The following is a 16,827-nucleotide window of genomic DNA, read 5'->3' on the forward strand; positions in this document are numbered from 1 at the left end:
TCTTATGGATCAGAGATGGGGGGCGGTGGTAGGTGAGGAAACAAAGTAAAAAAAAGGCCATTAATCTTGCAAATATCTCCTAGAATGGCAAGCCTCAGGCAAGGGGATGTGTTAATTTCTTTCTTCTTGCAATTCACAGGTAGACAGGGTTATGAACAGAGGCACTTTCCCTTAACAGTGAGGGAAGGGGCAGAATTCTCTGAAGTAGGGCTTTATGTATGATTATAATAACAAAAACAATGGAAAGCAAGTGAAAGAAACAGTTCCAACATGGAGTCAGAATTGACTTCTCCCTGCAACACTACCAGCAACCTCTTCAAGTCCATTGCTGAGCAGCTCCTCCTTGGAAGAGCGTTTCCTCTTTTTCTTGGGGATTCAAATTAACTATTATAGGAGATCCCGCCTTTATTAAATTACTAGCAATCTGATTCTCCTTGCTCCGCTAGATCTAGCTCTTCTTTCACTGTTCTCTTCGAGTCTCTTGAGTTATATGTGCCTTGTGCTCATTTCTTGCTATGCCTGCCTCTCTTCTTTTTCTCTTTGAACTGTCACCTGTTCCCCTTGTTGGTTTGACATTTCACCTTTTCTGATACTGGCTACCATTCTGCTGTTTCTACTCTTTATCTTGCATATTTCTCTTTTCTGCATATTCTTTGTGCCTTTCTCTGGCCATTTTCTCTTTTTTTCCCCATGCTTTGTGTGCCCCAGTGTCTCTTTGTTCTTTGTGGTTTTCAGTTTCAGCATTCATCTCTGTTCTCTTGGTTCTTCTCTCCTTTTGCCTTTCTATCACTTCTGAGTATTTCTTGAGACTATGTCTTCCCCTCTTTGATTTCATGCAATTCTCTCTCCTTGCGTATTTTTTTGTGCGTGTGTGTGTGTGCTCTTTTGCGTGTTTGTAAAGGCGCCTCCTAACCCCTTCCAGTAGGTGCAGAGTGTCAGCTATCAAAATAAGCATTGCAGAGCTGTTCCTTATGCCAGGCCCCCCTGTGAGATGATACAAAACCAACAGAAGATCCAAGGGTCTAGACTGGAGTTGGATGGAAGACTCAAGTCTCAGTGAGACAGAAGGCCAAAGACCCAGGATGGGATTAAAAAACCTTATGTTGAAGACCTGTGACCCAAAAGATGGAAGTGCCCTAGCACACATAAAGACCCAGGACTCAAACCTATCTATATAAGACAGAAGGCCCAAGAGAGACAGATATTTCAAGACTAAATTAGATGGGAAACTGGAGGTTCATGACAGAGATAACCAGGAAAGAAAGAAGCCCCAGGATGAAAGGAAATTCCAAGATGAGAATCTTAAACCCCAGCTCTTTTCTATTGCTCTTTTCCCTACTCTTGGACATTTTCAGTTCTCCCTTCCTTCTTCTCATGTCTCCATTTATATCTACTTCTTTTGAGATGTCCTTTTTGATGTTGCTGTTACTTAAAAAAACCGTATCTTTAGATCAGTAAAAAAAAAAAATTACTAGCAATCAAGGTGAGGTTGCCTTTTTTCCTTTATATTTTTACAGCTTTATTGAGGTATAACTGACATACAAGAAGCTGATGTAAAGTGTACAGTTTGATCAATTTTGACATATTTATATACCCATAAGGGGCTTCCCTGGTAGCTCAGCCACTAATGAATTCGCCTGCAATGCTAGAGACCCCAGTTTGATTCCTGGGTCAGGATGATCCTCTGGAGAAGGGATAGGCTACCCACTCCAGTATTCTTGGGCTTCCCTGGTGGCTCAGACAGTAAAGAATCTACCTGCAATTCGGGAGACCTGGGTTTGATCCCTGGGTTGGGAAGATCCCCTGGAGGGCATGGCAACCCACTCCAGTACTCTTGCCTAGAGAACCCCCATAGACAGAGGAGCCTGGTGGGCTATATAGTCCATGGGGTCATAAAGAGTTGGACACAACTGAGCGACTAAGCACAGCACATACACCCATAAAACCATCACACCAAGATGATGAACATACCCATCAAAGACTTTCAAAAAGACTTCCCCCATCTCTCTCTCTTTTTTAATCTTTCCTATTCTCCTTCCCCTGAAACCACTGAAAATTCTAGATGATATAAACTAGTCCATAGTAACTTTTGATTTGTTGCTGTTGTTCAGTTGCTCAGTCCTATCCAACTCTTTGTGACCCCATGGACTGCAGCAGGCCAGGTTTCCATGTCCTGCACCATCTCCTGGTGCTTGCTCAAACTCATGTCCATTGAGTCGGTGATGCCATCCAACCATCTCATCCCCTGTTGTCCTCTTCTCCTCCTTTGATATAGAGGACTTAACAAAAAAATGAGCTCAGGGCCTGATGAAGGCTGAAGTGTTGGAGGGAGCAGCTGGGATTTAGAACCAAATATTTGAGCTTGAGGTTCCACTACTGCCAGCAGCAGAGCAGCAAGGAAAGAACCTGAATGTCTGGAGAGGGTAGACATCCTCCCTAGGGACAAAACCCAAAGTAGTTGGGCATGGTCCAGTTCAGCAGGTACCTGGGGGTGTTGGTAGGCTGGCACCTTCAATCTTAACAGTTTTGGGGTCTCATGGGAAGGGTTATATTGAAAGTAAGCAAAATAAGAGGATTATTCATATTATTTACTAAAGTACTCTTTCTGTATGCCAATTATTGGTTTAACCCTCTGGCTGCTGCTAGACTGGAAGCTCCTGCAAGGATTTTATGTCCTCACCACCTATCAATCTTTGAACAGTAATCAAATATTTATTGAACAAATGACATTATCACTTAGGTCCCAACCAAGTACAAAATGCTGTGTATTTTTCCAATACCTAGTTTGGGTAAACTGCTCTCAAGTTGGTATTTTCAAGGGAACTGTCTGCGAGTGATTAGCTTAGTTGAGGTCTATGGCTTTGGAGGAAGGAGAGTAGGCAGTTCAGAGAGAGGCAGAAAAATTGCCCTTTCTCGGTGAGAAAACCTCCCCTCCATTCACCTTCAACTACATTAAAGCTCTTAAGTCTCTGGTGACAGTCTGTGTATTTGAGGTAGGGAGTAGGGGACCACAGGTGGAAGTAGGATTTCGGTACACTTCGGATTTTAGCAGCTCATGTTTTCTTTCCCATAGGGAGAGACTCACTGTAAGTAGCTACCTCTTTAAGCGATCGGATTTCTGGTCCACACCATCTTATTTGCAGCCTACTTCCACTCAAAACACATAGAAGGGTTTGCTTGCAGGGAGTCAGAACAGTAGAGAGAATGGTGAAATCAAAGAACGTCTCTCCCATCCACTCCCTAGAGGAGTTAATTTCTCCTCCGCAGGCTCAGAGTCCCGCCCTCTCCCGTCTCAGACTCCGCCCCTCCCCACTTCTCCACTGTCCTGGCGGGCTCATCCAGGAGGGGGCGGGCCCAACCCTAGCGCTGGGCCGGGCTGAGCTCCCGCCCGGGCGGAGCTGCGGCTGCAACGTCCAGCTGCCGGACCGACCTCCAGCCGTGCAGACCTTGGGAGCAGCGCCGGGCCCCCTCCCCCCCCATCTCCCCAGCCCACCCTCTGAGCGTCCCGAGTCCCCTCCCCGCTCCCTGCAACTGTGCTGGTAAGTCCCACTCTCCGCACGAAACTTTTTTGCTGGCGAATTTGAGCCCTGCTGCGGGAGCATGAAATACAATGTAACCGGGGGGGGGGGGGGGAGGGGGTGAAGAATTGAGAATTGCCGTCTTGAAATAAACTATTCACGACTCCTTGGCGTCCCTAAAATGGATCAGGTCTCACCCATTTCCCGAGTTGGTGGAACTCTTGAATTTGGCTGGTTAAACTTGTAGATAGGGAAACGAGGGGGTTTGCTCCAACTTCGCTTCCCCCTCCCCCATTTCTCTGAGATTAAGCCCTTCTCGAGACTTTTCCCTCCATATCCCAAGTATCTTTGGCTTTCTCAAAGCTCATCCCTTCCCGACTCCGGCGTGGCAAGGCCCCCCTCCCCCATGTACTTCGGGTTCACCTCCTCTCCCATGCCACCGGGACCCCGCGATCCTTCGGGCGGCACACTCCCTCCGGGTCTACGGGTCTGGCACCGCGGCCAAAGACGTGCAGCGGCTGGGTCCGGCTGTGGAGGGAGGGGCTGAGGCCGGGGTTCGTCCGAAACCCGGCGGGCGGGGCCGGGAAGGGGAGGTGTAGGGGGCCGGACGGGGCGGAGCAGGCGGCATTTGCGGCCGGCGCCGGGGTGGAGAGTTGTGCGCCGGTCCCTGGGCCTGAGCTCCGGCTCGGGCTCGGGCGCCTGCGATGTCTCAAGATGGCGGAGCTGGGCGAATTAAAGGTACCGGCCCCCTCCCCCATCCCCATCTGGACTGAGCCGGGCTGTACGCCGAGTCTGGGAAGCGACCGAGACTGGGTGCTGAGGGCTCGGGTGGGGGCCGGAGACGTGGTGGGGACTGGCTGCTGGGGATGGAGAGAAGTGGCTGTGGCGAGGAAGGGGCTGCGCGGGGCTCCGGGGGCGGGGCCGCGGGGCAGATGTAGGGGTGGGGCCGAGGGGAATTGCAGCTGTTGGGGGCCGAGGCTCAGGGGGCGGGGACGCGGGGTAGAAGTCGAATTTGGTAGTAGGGGCAGATGTAGGGGTAGGGCGGGGAGGAAAAGCTGCTGTGGAGGCACAGCGGGCGAGTCGATCGAGGCCTAGAGAGGTGACAGTAGGGGGCAGATGATGGGAATGGGGCTGGGGGGCCGATTACCGGGAGGCTCCTGGGGGAAAGGCGCTGAGAGGATAGTGACTTTGGGGCTGCTGTTGGGATCTGAGCCTTGGGAAGTACCAGTAGGTGGCTGAGATCTAGGGGGCGGGGCTGTACGGGTATAGATCGAAGGGGTGGGGCAGAAGCATCCTGGAGGCTGAGAGGAAGGTCCTGCCTTAGTGAGTCGGTATCTCTGGGCAGAGAGAGAGAAGTGTTAGACTATGGGATTGAAAAGAATTTCTTGACAAAGCTAATGGAGAAATAAAGACAGGACCTGAGGAGATAAGGATGAGGATAAAGGTAGAGGAGCAAGTTTTTAATTATATTCCTCAAAAGGGGCCCAAAGCCATAATGCCTCCATAAGAATTGCAGATGATTAGCAAGATCGGCCGGTGGCAGGGTCTCCTGGAGATTCACAGAAGTGAGTTCTTTAAGCGGAGAGCTTACCACTACCAGAATCTTGAGGATAAATAACCATCTTGCAGAACCTTTAAAAACCATGGGGTTCACCCCCTTGCCTCCTGGCTTTATTCTGCCTTTTGAAATGAAACCAGAGTCATGGGAAGGCCTGAGGTCTAGTCACTGGTTCCAGCTTCCTAGGAGAGTGTGCGGTTCTGCAGTCTGGCTCAGGGGCTGATCACCTCCCTATTTTTCCAGGGGCTCTCTTTAGAGCTTTCCCCTTGTTTCTTCCACCCCTGTGGAGGAAGGGAAGAATCACTTACTTTCTCTGGGTAGGAGAGAAGCAGGTTATTAGTTCCTGGCAGATGGAGTAAACAGGTAAACAGGAAGGATACCTGGACTCCACAATTCACTGTTAACCCCTCACCCCAAGTTTTACTCCTGTTTCTCTCCCAGAAAAAATAGGACTGAGGGATGAGTGGTTATGTAAATAACACCAAGGAAAGGTTTGGGAAGTTATGAGCATTGAACCCTGACCTGGCCACAAAAGCTTGGGGAAAATAGCTGAGGTAGATTGAGGTGTGGAAAGGAGTTGATTTTGAGGCACAGTCCTCCAACCACCTGGCCCCTTTCTTCCCTGTGGGGCTGTCTGGCCTGAATCCTCTTCTCCCCCTCCTCCCCTTCTCCTGTCCCCTTCCCAGGAGGCTAGGATGGGTCTGAGAGTCTGTGAAAGAGCGGGAGAGAAGATAAGCAGCTTAAAGGAGAGTCCAGGCTCAAGGCAGGGTGGTGGGAGGAGGCTGTAGTGGACTCAGAGGTGTGCTGTAGGGTGGCAGGCACCCTGCCCCCACATGGTCAACTGACAAGATGGGGAGACAGGATTGTTCAAGCCTGGGGGCTAGTGGAGAGGTGACCTGAGGGTTGCTAGGATGGGACCTAGATGTCCTTTTGGCTAGGTGGGCAGCGTGGCAGTAATCCACTGGCTGCAAAGCATCTTTCAGATCAGTGCTGGACGGAAAGCACATTCCCCACCTAATAGCTCAGCCCCGGTGTCTTTGGCAGGACAGGCCTGTGCAAGGTAGGATCCTCAAGCTTCTCTGATCTCCACAGCACATGGTGATGAGTTTCCGGGTGTCTGAGCTCCAGGTGCTCCTCGGCTTTGCTGGCCGGAACAAGAGCGGACGGAAGCACGAGCTCCTGGCCAAGGCCCTACACCTCCTCAAGTCCAGCTGTGCCCCCAGCGTCCAGATGAAGATCAAAGAGCTTTACCGCCGACGCTTTCCCCGCAAGACCCTGGGGCCCTCTGATCTTTCTCTGCTCTCCTTGCCCCCTGGAACCCCTCCTGTAGGCTCTCCTGGTCCTCTGGCTCCCATTCCCCCGGCCCTCTTGGCCCCTGGCACCCTGCTGGGCCCCAAGCGTGAAGTGGACATGCACCCTCCTCTGCCCCAGCCTGTGCACCCTGACGTTACCATGAAACCATTGCCCTTCTATGAAATCTACGGGGAGCTCATCCGGCCCACCACCCTCGGTATGGCTCTTTGTGGTCCCTGGGTCTTCCTGGCCTCCCTGCTTCTTCCTCAAGCCTTTCTTAGGCTTTCGTCCTGTGGGCTCAGCATACTGGAATAGGGGCCACTTCTGTGGCCCCCTGGGCATGGGCTTGGGAATAACTGCCCCTTTGTGTCCTCAGCATCCACTTCTAGCCAGCGGTTCGAGGAAGCGCACTTCACCTTTGCCCTCACCCCCCAGCAAGTGCAGCAGATTCTTACTTCCAGGTTTGTCTCTTTGAGTCCTCCTGCCTCATCCTTGGGTGGTTACCCTGAGACTCCGCTCTCTTTCTTCTTTTCTTTTTTGCCCCCCTTCTCACCATCCTCCTGCACCTGCTCTGTCCCTCATTCTCTTGTGTGTCTTGTCTCTATCCCCTGGACATCTAACTCTCTGTTTCTCTGTTCACCCCTGTGCTACCCGCCAGGGGCCACATACTGACATGTCTCCTTCTCCCTCCCTGTTTCAGAGAGGTTCTGCCAGGAGCTAAATGCGATTATACCATACAGGTGCAGTTAAGGTGAGTTGATGCTGTCTCCCAGCAGGACTCCCACTGAGGGTGGGAACGAAGTGAGGGTGTGAGTGCTCCTATTAGGAGACACCCCTGCTCCGTGACACCTGCCCTAGCCCTGGAGTTCTTGTTTGGAAGCTAAAGGCTACAGATACCCTTGACTGATTTTCTGAGATTGCCTACCTCTCTGTCAGATTTTGTTCCAGAAACTGCCTCCCACACTTTCATCTTCTCTTATCTGTTACCAGGTTCTGTCTCTGTGAGACCAGCTGCCCCCAGGAAGATTACTTCCCCCCCAACCTCTTTGTCAAGGTCAATGGGAAACTATGCCCCCTGCCGGTAAATTTTCTTCTTCTGACAGTCACCCTTTCCTTGTTTCAGTTCTTCAATGTTAGCTACACATCTGTTATGAAAGAGACGTGCCTAGCACAGTGCCTGACACATAGTAGGTGCTCAGTTTACTGCCTGAATCGATATAGTCTAGCGAGAACTAGGATAGGGCTGAACGAAAGTTCTCTTAGAACCCAGAGGAGGGACGTTGTTGTTCAGTCGCTAAGGTGTGTCCAACTCTTTGCAACCCCAGGGACTGCAGCATGGCAGCCCTCTGTCCTTCATCATCTCCCGGAGTTCACCCAGGTTCATGTCCATTGAGTCAGTGTTGCCATCCAACCGTCTCATCCTCTGCTGCCCTTTTCTCCTTTTGCCTTCAGTCTTTCCCAGCATCAGGAGGAATATTAGTTCAACCCAAAGACTCAGAGAAGATTCTCAGAAGTGATGATCCCAGAGTTGAGGGTTAGAAGAAATCGGGTATCCCTACTCTTCCTTTTTAAGAAGGCAGTGAGCAGGTTCCTTTATCTTTGGTCAGTAAATAAGCTCTCCTTTTCCCCCAGGAATGAGCCTCACTCCCAACCCTAGATAGTGCCCCAGTTTTTTGAATCACTGAATGGGCCCCCATCTCCTTGGTCAGAGAGTGAGCTGACCTTTTCTCCAGAAAGTGAGTAACCTAAGACAAGATGTGTGACCAGTCTGCCCCTCCCTCCTCCAGGGTTACCTTCCCCCTACCAAGAACGGGGCTGAGCCCAAGAGACCCAGCCGCCCCATCAACATCACACCCCTGGCTCGTCTCTCGGCCACTGTTCCCAACACCATCGTGGTCAACTGGTCGTCTGAGTTTGGACGGGTGAGCATGGTTGAGGCAGGGAACCTGGAGAAGCCTGCAGGGAATGAGAGGGGACCACCAAGTGTCTTGGGCTGGGGAAACGTATATCTCTTTGTGGGTCTCTCTCCCTCAACTTGCTGCCTCTGGCCCTTGTGTGACAAAGTGGAGACGGCGGTAGTGGTGGTGTACAGTGCAGAGGCTAATTGTTTCCCCTACCTCCAAGTAGAATTACTCCTTGTCTGTGTACCTGGTGAGGCAGCTGACGGCAGGGACCCTGCTACAAAAACTCAGAGCAAAGGGCATCCGGAACCCAGACCACTCCCGGGCACTGAGTGAGTAACATCTTGCCCCTCTTCCCTCGACCCAGATCAGTTTTTCCTGGCCCTCTGGCCTTTATAGTTAAACTTATACCCTTCTTGTGACAACTTACCTTGTTACCTTTTACGTGAACCCTAAAACCCTTGCGGTACCCCTCTTACCAGTCTTTGTGGTTGAAAAGTGGGGCCATTCCAGGCGTTGAGTGACACTCTTGCATTCCCAGTTATACATCTGCTTTGTACCTCACAGACCCTAACTGTTGGAATATCGGTTCTCCAGACCAGAAAGTCTTTTTTAAACTTAAAATTTTAATTTATTTATGGCATGCAGGTTTGGTTCCCTGACCAGGGATTGAACCTGTGCCCCTTGCAATGGAAAAATGAAGTATTAACCACTGGCCACCAGGGAAGTCCCTAGAAAGAGTCTTAAGTATCGTCTACTCCAACTGTTTTAGCGATGCTTCAATTCCCTCTAGGTCATCTCTGCCAAAGATGCTGAAGATTAAGCATCTTTAGGGACTGGCAGATCCCCTTCCCCCACTTAGCCTTCATAATGCAGGTCCCAAGCCACCCCCATATGCTATCCCATAGGCTCCCAAAGGCTCTCTCCCCAGCTGCCTCTCAGCCAGGGCCATCTGCTTCTGGCTTCAGCATCTCCTGGGCCTCTCTCCAGCCTTGCTGACCCCGTGGCTCTGGCCCCACTCTTGTTTCAGTCAAGGAGAAGTTGACCGCTGACCCGGACAGTGAGGTGGCTACTACGAGTCTCCGGGTGTCACTCATGTGCCCGGTGGGTACCAGGGAGAGGAGTAGCGGGAGGAGGGGTGGGATGAACTTCTGGACGCAGATGAGGGTTTGTAGGGAGGTTGGCATAAAGCTTTCTGGGATATGGGGACTCTGACCAGAGAACTTGTCTCTCCTCAGCTGGGGAAGATGCGCTTGACTGTCCCTTGCCGCGCCCTCACTTGTGCCCACCTGCAGAGCTTCGATGCTGCCCTTTATCTACAAATGAACGAGAAGAAGCCAACGTGGACGTGTCCTGTGTGTGACAAGAAAGCTCCCTATGAATCTCTTATCATTGATGGGTAGGACCATTCTGCATTCCACTTCCTTTTACTGAGGATATCTGGTAGGACTGCCCCTCCTATATATAAATCCATATCTATAACTTACTTCCCCTCCCTTGAACCCGCTTACCTGTCTGTTTTATATAAATATTATCTATCTTCCCACATTGAGGACTCACTACACATTGTGCTGAGAACTTTGCATGCCTTATCTCATTGAAACCTGTGAGATGCCAGTAACCCTGTGAGATGGGTACTGTCATCATAGGTGAGGGAAGCTGAAGCCTAGAAAGATGCAGTATCTTGCTCAAAAGTTATACTGTAAATACGTGGCAGAACCAAGTATATGAACTGTTACATAGAACAATTACCTGACCTCTTACTGTACATAGCAGTCAGGTTCTTTTGAGGGCCTGGATGTGCTGATCTAGTGAGTCTTAACTCTCTTCCAGATCCTCTGTTATGGTTCTTGTTCCCAGTGCCTTTTTTGATGTGGTTTATAGCAGCAGCAGCATAGAGTTCTGTATAGAGGGCTTTCCTGGTGGCTCAGTGGTAAAGAATCTGCCTGCAATGCAGGACACCCGGGTTCAATCCCTGGTCGAGGAGATCCCCTGGAGAAGGGAATGGCTACCCACCCCAGTATTCTTGCCTGGGAAATCCCATGGACAGAGGAGCCTGGCGGGCTACAGTCCACGGGGTCACAGTGGGACACGACTGAGCGACTGACGCTTTCATAGTGTTCTGTACCTCTGCTTGTTCTGTCTTGTCCCTAGTACCACACGAAACAGGTTTTTTAGCAGGTATTTATTTTAAAACTTAGCATTTAAAGTTTTCGCAGCTCTTTTATATACCTTGCACTTCCCTCATAGCTTAGTTGGTAAAGAATCTGCCTGCAATGCAGGAGACCCCGGTTCGATTCCTGGGTTGGGAAGATCCCCTGGAGAAGGGATAGGCTACCCACTCCACTATTCTTGGGCTTCCCTTGTGGCTCAGCTGGTAAAGAATCCACCTGCAATGTGGGAGACCTGGGTTTTAATCCCTGGGTTTGGAAGATCCCCTGGAGAAAGGAAAGGTTACCCACTCCAGTATTCTGGCCTGGAGAATTCCATGGACTCTAGTCCATGGGGTCGCAAAGAGTCAGACACGACTGAGCAACTTCACTTTCACTTTCTTTGTACACATTACTTTGATTCCAACAACCCAGAGAGGTCAGGAAGGTGGATAACAGCCCTAATTTACAGATGAGGAAACAGGTTCAGGAAGGTGAGTCCCAGAACTCCGTGGCCACTGTTCCAGCCACCTCCCAGCCACGTGAATTCCCATCTTTCCTCTCCCCCAGTTTATTCATGGAGATTCTTAATTCCTGCTCGGATTGTGATGAGATCCAGTTCATGGAAGATGGATCCTGGTGCCCAATGAAACCCAAGAAGGAGGCATCTGAGGTTTGCCCCCCGCCAGGGTATGGGCTGGATGGTGAGTGACCCCTTGTCCCCCAGTTGAGCTAAATCTTGTGTGGCTTCTTCTCTGAGACACAGTCTTCTTACCGCCCACAGGCCTCCAGTATAGCCCAGTCCAAGAGGGCAATCCATCGGAGAGTAAGAAGAAGGTTGAAGTTATTGACTTGACAGTAGAAAGCTCATCAGATGAGGAGGACCTGCCCCCGACGAAGAAGCACTGTCCTGTCACCTCAGCTGCCATCCCGGCTCTACCTGGAAGCAAAGGGTATGAAGAAACAGGCTGAATCTACAGCACAGGGCACAGAGGGAAAAAACAGGAATGGGCAAAGCCTGGGCAGAGAGGGGACTTGGGATGCTGAACTGGGTGAGGGCACCTGATTCCATCTCTTTCCCCACAGAGTCCTGACATCTGGTCACCAGCCATCTTCGGTGCTGCGGAGCCCAGCTATGGGCACGCTGGGCGGGGATTTCCTGTCCAGTCTCCCACTACACGAGTACCCACCCGCCTTCCCCCTTGGGGCTGATATCCAAGGTATGACATGGATCACAACATGGGGCCCTGGCCTGCCACGTCCACCCCCAAACCAGTTCAGAACCCTTGCTCCTCTTCAAAGCGTTTTGGCTGTTTTGCAAAGGGCTACAATCTAGGGAACTTCTTTGAGTTTGTGTGTTGTGTGTGATGAAGTGTTCAGATACGAGGTTGATTTTAATTTTTCTTTTCCTACCAGGTTTAGATTTATTTTCTTTCCTTCAGACTGAGAGTCAGGTAAGTGGTCCCTTCTCCACCTCAGATCTCTGAAGCTTCCTCTCTAGGCACTGACGGGGCCCCTCAATTTTCCCGAGAGACCTAAATCGGCTTCTTCATGAAGGGCGGGGCAGTACGGGCAGTTTATTTCCCTTGGAGGCCCTGCCTGGGACTTCCTCAGATTCTCACCCGAGTCTTCCTCTGTCCCGTTACTGTTTGTCTCTAGTTTTTAATGTAGTTCTGCTCTTGTCTGCTCACCCCCCACCCTGCCCCCAATCCACGTGCACTTGAGTGCCGTGGCTGCCCTAGCCGGACATTCCACACATTTCAGACGCCCACAGGGCCAAGCTGGTGGGGCTGTCTCAGGGCAGGGAAGAGGGCTGGGGTGTGGGGGAAGGAGTCAGAGGAGAGTTCTCCTGCTTCTCAGAGAACTCTTCGGGATTCTGACGGGTTGATTTATCCCATATGGTATTTGTGAGATGAGGGAGGCGGGTAAGGAAGGTCCGGATAAAATCTTACACCGCACTCTTGCTTCCTCCCAGCACTATGGTCCCTCCGTCATCACCTCACTAGATGAACAGGATGCCCTGGGCCACTTCTTCCAGTACCGAGGGACCCCTTCCCACTTCCTGGGCCCGCTAACCCCCACGTTGGGGAGCTCTCACCGCAGCGCCACGCCGGCACCCCCTCCTGGCCGTGTTAGTAGCATTGTGGCCCCTGGGGGGACCTTAAGGGAAGGGCATGGAGGACCCCTGCCCTCAGGTCCCTCTTTGACTGGCTGTCGGTCAGACATCATTTCCCTGGACTGAGTCTCCCAACACTGAACAAGTATGCTGTGGAGTCTAGACTCCTGGTCGCTCTGACCCCTTGGGGCAGGGGCAGGGGAGCTTTGGTCAAAGGCCAGAAATACCTTCATGGACACCGGTTTTTTGGCCTTATCTCTGCCTGACGAGGCTAGCACCCAAAGGGTTAATATTTAACCTCTTTTTAAGGACATTTGGGGTCTGTTTTTGGAAACGTTCTTTGACATCCAGCACATTCCTTTGGGTCTGTTAACCTAGGCAGTGGGAGGCAGATGGGATGGGAGGCGAGTTGGGGAAAGGGCTGAGTAGTCCTCAGCCTTGACTGTCTAGGGCCTCGTGGGGAGGGGGCTTTTCTTGTGTCCCCCAGATGCCCTCTCTTCCCAGCCCCCACAGCCAGCTCTGCTCCTTCCCCGCATCCATCGTCTCTTCGTGTCCATTCCGTTTTCTTTGGCCAAACAGACAGGTGGAGTGACTGAGATAGGCAGACACATGGACGGAGAATTCTATTTTGGGTTGCAGATTTTTTGTGCATAAACAAGAAAAACCAAAATATTCCAAAGATGACCTTCCTTGCCTCCTACTGCCCAGTATGACTGAGGCGGAGATAAGGCCTTAGCCCGGATCCCCAGGCGTTTGGGAGAAGGGCCTGGCTGACTGCCTGGGTCTCTATTTATATATTTAAGTTCACAACGTTGCTTATGCTGACCAGCCTGGGGCCTGAGCTTCTAAAGGCTGGTGGCCCTGGGGTTAGGACTGGTTCATTCTGCACCTTTCCTGGGAGGTGGGAGCATCCTTGTGCTCTCTCCTGTCTCCCTTTTCAGGCTCCTCTGGGGCCCAGGATCTATGTTGTAATTTTACTTTTTATTTTCACAGTTGTAGCAAAGTTCTTACCCATAATAAAGTTTGTGAATGTTCTGTGAGTGTCACGGAGGTGGGCTGGGGAGGTGATTAAGCACTCGGCTTTCTAGATCCTTAGTGCGGGGAGGTGGGGAGGGAGGTCCACACTCTGTTCTTCCCTTGCTGGCCCTGGGTCCAAGTGAGCTCTGGGTGTTACACTGAGGACTTGCCAGGGCAGTTGTTCTTTCTTCCTTTCTTTGCCCCAAGCCCATAAGCACACTGGCCGCTTCACCCCAACACCGTGGAGCCCTTATGTCCTTCCTCATCCTTACCTGCCCAGATGTTGCAGCCAGAGCGTGAGGGCAAACTTGGTGCCAGTGCTGACCCTCTCTCTGCTGTCTGCCGTGGCTGGGGTTGTCCTCAGCAGGGTGGATGTGGGCAAGGCCAGAGGCTGGACTCCTCCATTCTCTTTTAGTTCCACTGCACTGCAGAATGACAGCTCCTGTCTGGGCTGTGCCTTGTGGCTTAGCCCCACTTCCATATCCATTAGGTCATATGATCCTCCCAACAACCACAGGAGAGGGGTGGGTTGGGGGGATTAACCTCATTTTACAAAAAGGAGGGTAAAATGACTTGCCCCAGTGAGAGTGTGGGACTGAAACCCAGGCAGCCTGTTAGACAGGAACCCTTAGGAGTATCAGGCAGTGTCTTTGAGCTATGTGCTCTCTTCATTATCAGTTGACCAATTCCCTCCCTAAATCTCCCCCACAACACCTATCTTCCCCCGAGGAGGAAGGCAGAAGGTGAACTTCTCAATGTCTATGTGTTGGAGGGACTGGGAGAAGTTCCTACTTACGGGACAGAAGATGGTAGGTCCTGGGGAAGATGTTTGGGGGTCTCTGTCCCATCCTCTGTGGCAGCCACTGCAGCTGCTATGTCTGGTCCCAGCCACATGAAGGCACTCACCTCTCCTGCATTTGGTTGAATCCGGGCCTGGGGCCAGACATGTTGATCCTTTAGTTCCCCCCACCTAAGTCATCGTTAGAACCAGTCTGTCTGGGCCTCCTCAGCCCCATTTCCTTCCTTTACTGCCAGCCCTACCTGGAGCTGCTGCTGTGACTCCTGGGAGATGACAAGTATGTAGAGAACGATGTGATGGTATTTGGGGAGACCCCAGCTCAGCTTAGGGGGGTAGGCAGACTAAGAAGAGAAAAAGAGAACTTGCTGTCCCTTTTTGAGACTTTGAAAATGCAGCTGAGGAAGGGGAGAGTATAAATGGTGTAGGAGGAACGTGGGTAACAGTCATGGGATTGGGGACTCCAAACCACCCACACTCCATCAGTTCCCCAGTGGTCAAGGCAAGTAAGGCTGTTCTGTGGGCTTTGGTGGGTTAGTAGTTATTAAGTGCTCTTGGTTAGGTAGGAAGGAACCTCTCCCAGGCCCCTGTCTCACCTCCCATAACCCCAGAGGGACCCAGGAGAACTGGCCCTGGGGCAGCTGGAGTCCACTCTCCTCCCAAAGCTCTCGAAGCCCACCATCCAGCAGCTGGGGGTGAGAGGATAGGAGGTCAGAGAGGCCAATGCCTGGCTCCTACAAGTCCTGTGTTTGGCCTTCCCCCCGCCCACACCCCATGTGGTCCCAGACAGGGTCTCTCCTTTGGCAGAGGGTGCAGTTTGGCTCAGTTGATTGGTTACCTCTTCATCAGGTTCCACATGCCCACCTGCAACAACAGTGGGACCAGTCGGTGAAAGGTAGTGTTCCTGTCCGGGGACCCCCACTCACTAAGCTTGCCCCCTCCTCCAGTGGACACAGGTGCAGTTGTAGCCCCTTGTGATTCTGGGACCTACCACACTTCTGGGCCTACTTCTGTCATTCTGAGACTGGGAAAAGCGCTGTAGGGTAGAGGCAGATTTCTTTCCTGGACATTGGGCCTTGTCCTCAGTTCACTCACCTGGGGGTACCCAGAGGTTGGGCGAAACGTTGAGGGTGCTTGTCCTTCGCGTCAGCAAGACAGTCTGATCGCTGGACTGCAGAATGACCGCCACACCCAGATCCACACCTCGACCATTCGGGGGCAGCTCGACCCCCGGAGCCCTGGGCTGTTGGTCCAGGGCCGCAAAAGGGCAGAAAGGGGGTCGCTGGCGGGAGGGAGCCACTGGGGTTAACATCGCAGAAGAGACAAGGAACTGGAGGAGCCCGAGGCAGGTGACCGGCCCAGGCCTCTCGCTTCCAGCTCCCACCCTCTCCCGGTCCCTTCCTTCGGTCCTTCAGCCGCCCTATCGCGTCCCCTCCTCTCCCCACCTGGAGCGGAAGCCTGGCCGACGCGCCTGGGAAAGGCTTGTCCGAGAGGACCAGTTGTCCCCGCTTCAGGCCGCAGTGCGTGGGCCACGGCCCGAGCCCCGACCCGGCGCCCAGGAGGCCGCACACACTCTGCGCGAAGCTCACCGACTCCGGGCGCCCGGAGAGGAGTAGCAGCACCCGTGCCGCCGCCATCACGGGCTCCGGCGCACTTGGCGCCCTCTGGTGGCCCGGCAGCGCTTCCCTTCCGAGCCTTCCGCGGCCTCGGAAGGAAACCGGGCTTCCGGAACGTCCCAGGGGGAAATTTAGGGAAGAACCTTGGGGATGATCCAGCAGGCAATAAGTAAATGACAAAGCGGAACGCCTCTAGATCCTCAGCTCCTCTTGTCCTCCCATCTTCTGTTTAGGAAAATGATCCCTAGACTGAGAGTGATTTCTGGACTCGTGTCATTTCCCACCAGGCATGGGTGGAACTATGTAAGCAACCCTCAGGGCACTCTGCACACCTGTGCTAGCAGGTAACACCTCAGATTAATTACATCTATCTCTTAGCCAGACACCCAGGAAACATTCTTGACACCTTCTCTTTCTTTTCACTCAAATGGCAGCCAAGTCCACCAGATTCTACCTCCTTAAAGGTTCTCAAATCCGTGTCTTAATCTCCAGCTTCCAGTGCCCTAGTTCAAGTCTTCCTCATATTCTGCCTGAGATATTATTACAGATCTGTACGTAGTCCATCCTAAAAGAAATCAGTCTTGAATATTCATTGGAAGGACTTATGTTGAAGCTGACACTCCAATACTTTGGCCACCTGATGCAAAGAACTGACTCATCTGAAAAGACCCTGATGCTGGGAAAGATTGAAGGCAGAAGGAAAAGGGGATGACAGAGGATGAGATGGTTGGATGGCATCACCAACTCAATGGACATGAGTTTGAGTAAACCCTGGGAATTGGTGATGGACAGGGAGGCCTGGTGTGCAGCAGTCCATGGGATCACAGAGTCGGACACAACTGAGTGACTGTACTGAAATAGT

General features: G+C 52.0%; 2 protein-coding genes across 3 annotated transcripts; one reads left to right on the plus strand and one right to left on the minus strand.

The window, feature by feature from the left end:
• The first annotated feature begins 4,185 nt into the window (after window positions 1–4,185).
• On the plus strand, window positions 4,186–13,541 carry PIAS3 (protein inhibitor of activated STAT 3). 2 transcript variants are annotated; one of them, XM_052638196.1, is made up of 14 exons: window positions 4,186–4,256; window positions 6,169–6,586; window positions 6,746–6,830; window positions 7,070–7,120; window positions 7,360–7,450; window positions 8,157–8,291; window positions 8,497–8,602; window positions 9,301–9,374; window positions 9,509–9,669; window positions 10,991–11,124; window positions 11,205–11,373; window positions 11,507–11,640; window positions 11,837–11,874; window positions 12,396–13,541. In XM_052638196.1, the coding sequence occupies exons 1-14, from the start codon at window positions 4,233–4,235 to the stop codon at window positions 12,660–12,662; spliced, it is 1,887 nt and encodes a 628-aa protein (XP_052494156.1). In that variant the 5' UTR covers window positions 4,186–4,232; the 3' UTR covers window positions 12,663–13,541. The 2 variants fall into 2 exon arrangements, with proteins under 2 accessions (XP_052494156.1, XP_052494157.1); XM_052638197.1 differs by lacking the exon at window positions 4,186–4,256 and adding an exon at window positions 4,570–4,617.
• NUDT17 (nudix hydrolase 17) lies at window positions 11,230–15,986 on the minus strand. Its single transcript, XM_052636893.1, has 8 exons — window positions 15,795–15,986; window positions 15,445–15,631; window positions 15,188–15,213; window positions 14,946–15,038; window positions 14,595–14,693; window positions 14,350–14,486; window positions 13,826–13,978; window positions 11,230–11,360 (listed from the first exon to the last, which is right to left on the minus strand). The coding sequence occupies exons 1-8, from the start codon at window positions 15,984–15,986 to the stop codon at window positions 11,357–11,359; spliced, it is 891 nt and encodes a 296-aa protein (XP_052492853.1). The 3' UTR covers window positions 11,230–11,356.
• Window positions 15,987–16,827: the final 841 nt, after the last annotated feature.

This window comes from Budorcas taxicolor, chromosome 3 (genome assembly GCF_023091745.1).
Source record: "Budorcas taxicolor isolate Tak-1 chromosome 3, Takin1.1, whole genome shotgun sequence".
Classification (NCBI taxonomy): domain Eukaryota; kingdom Metazoa; phylum Chordata; class Mammalia; order Artiodactyla; family Bovidae; genus Budorcas; species Budorcas taxicolor.

Coding starts and splice junctions, on each gene's coding strand:
- NUDT17 (XM_052636893.1), bottom strand. CDS start 15,986: ATGGCGGCGGCACGGGTGCTGCTACTCCTCTCCGGGCGCCCGGAGTCG. Junction 15,214..15,444: donor CAACCTCTGGGTACCCCCAG/GTGAGTGAACTG, acceptor CTGTTGTTGCAG/GTGGGCATGTGGAACCTGAT. Junction 14,694..14,945: donor TCCCTCTGGGGTTATGGGAG/GTGAGACAGGGG, acceptor TTCTCTTCTTAG/TCTGCCTACCCCCCTAAGCT.
- PIAS3 (XM_052638196.1), top strand. CDS start 4,233: ATGGCGGAGCTGGGCGAATTAAAG. Junction 9,670..10,990: donor GAATCTCTTATCATTGATGG/GTAGGACCATTC, acceptor CCTCTCCCCCAG/TTTATTCATGGAGATTCTTA. Junction 11,875..12,395: donor TCCTTCAGACTGAGAGTCAG/GTAAGTGGTCCC, acceptor GCTTCCTCCCAG/CACTATGGTCCCTCCGTCAT.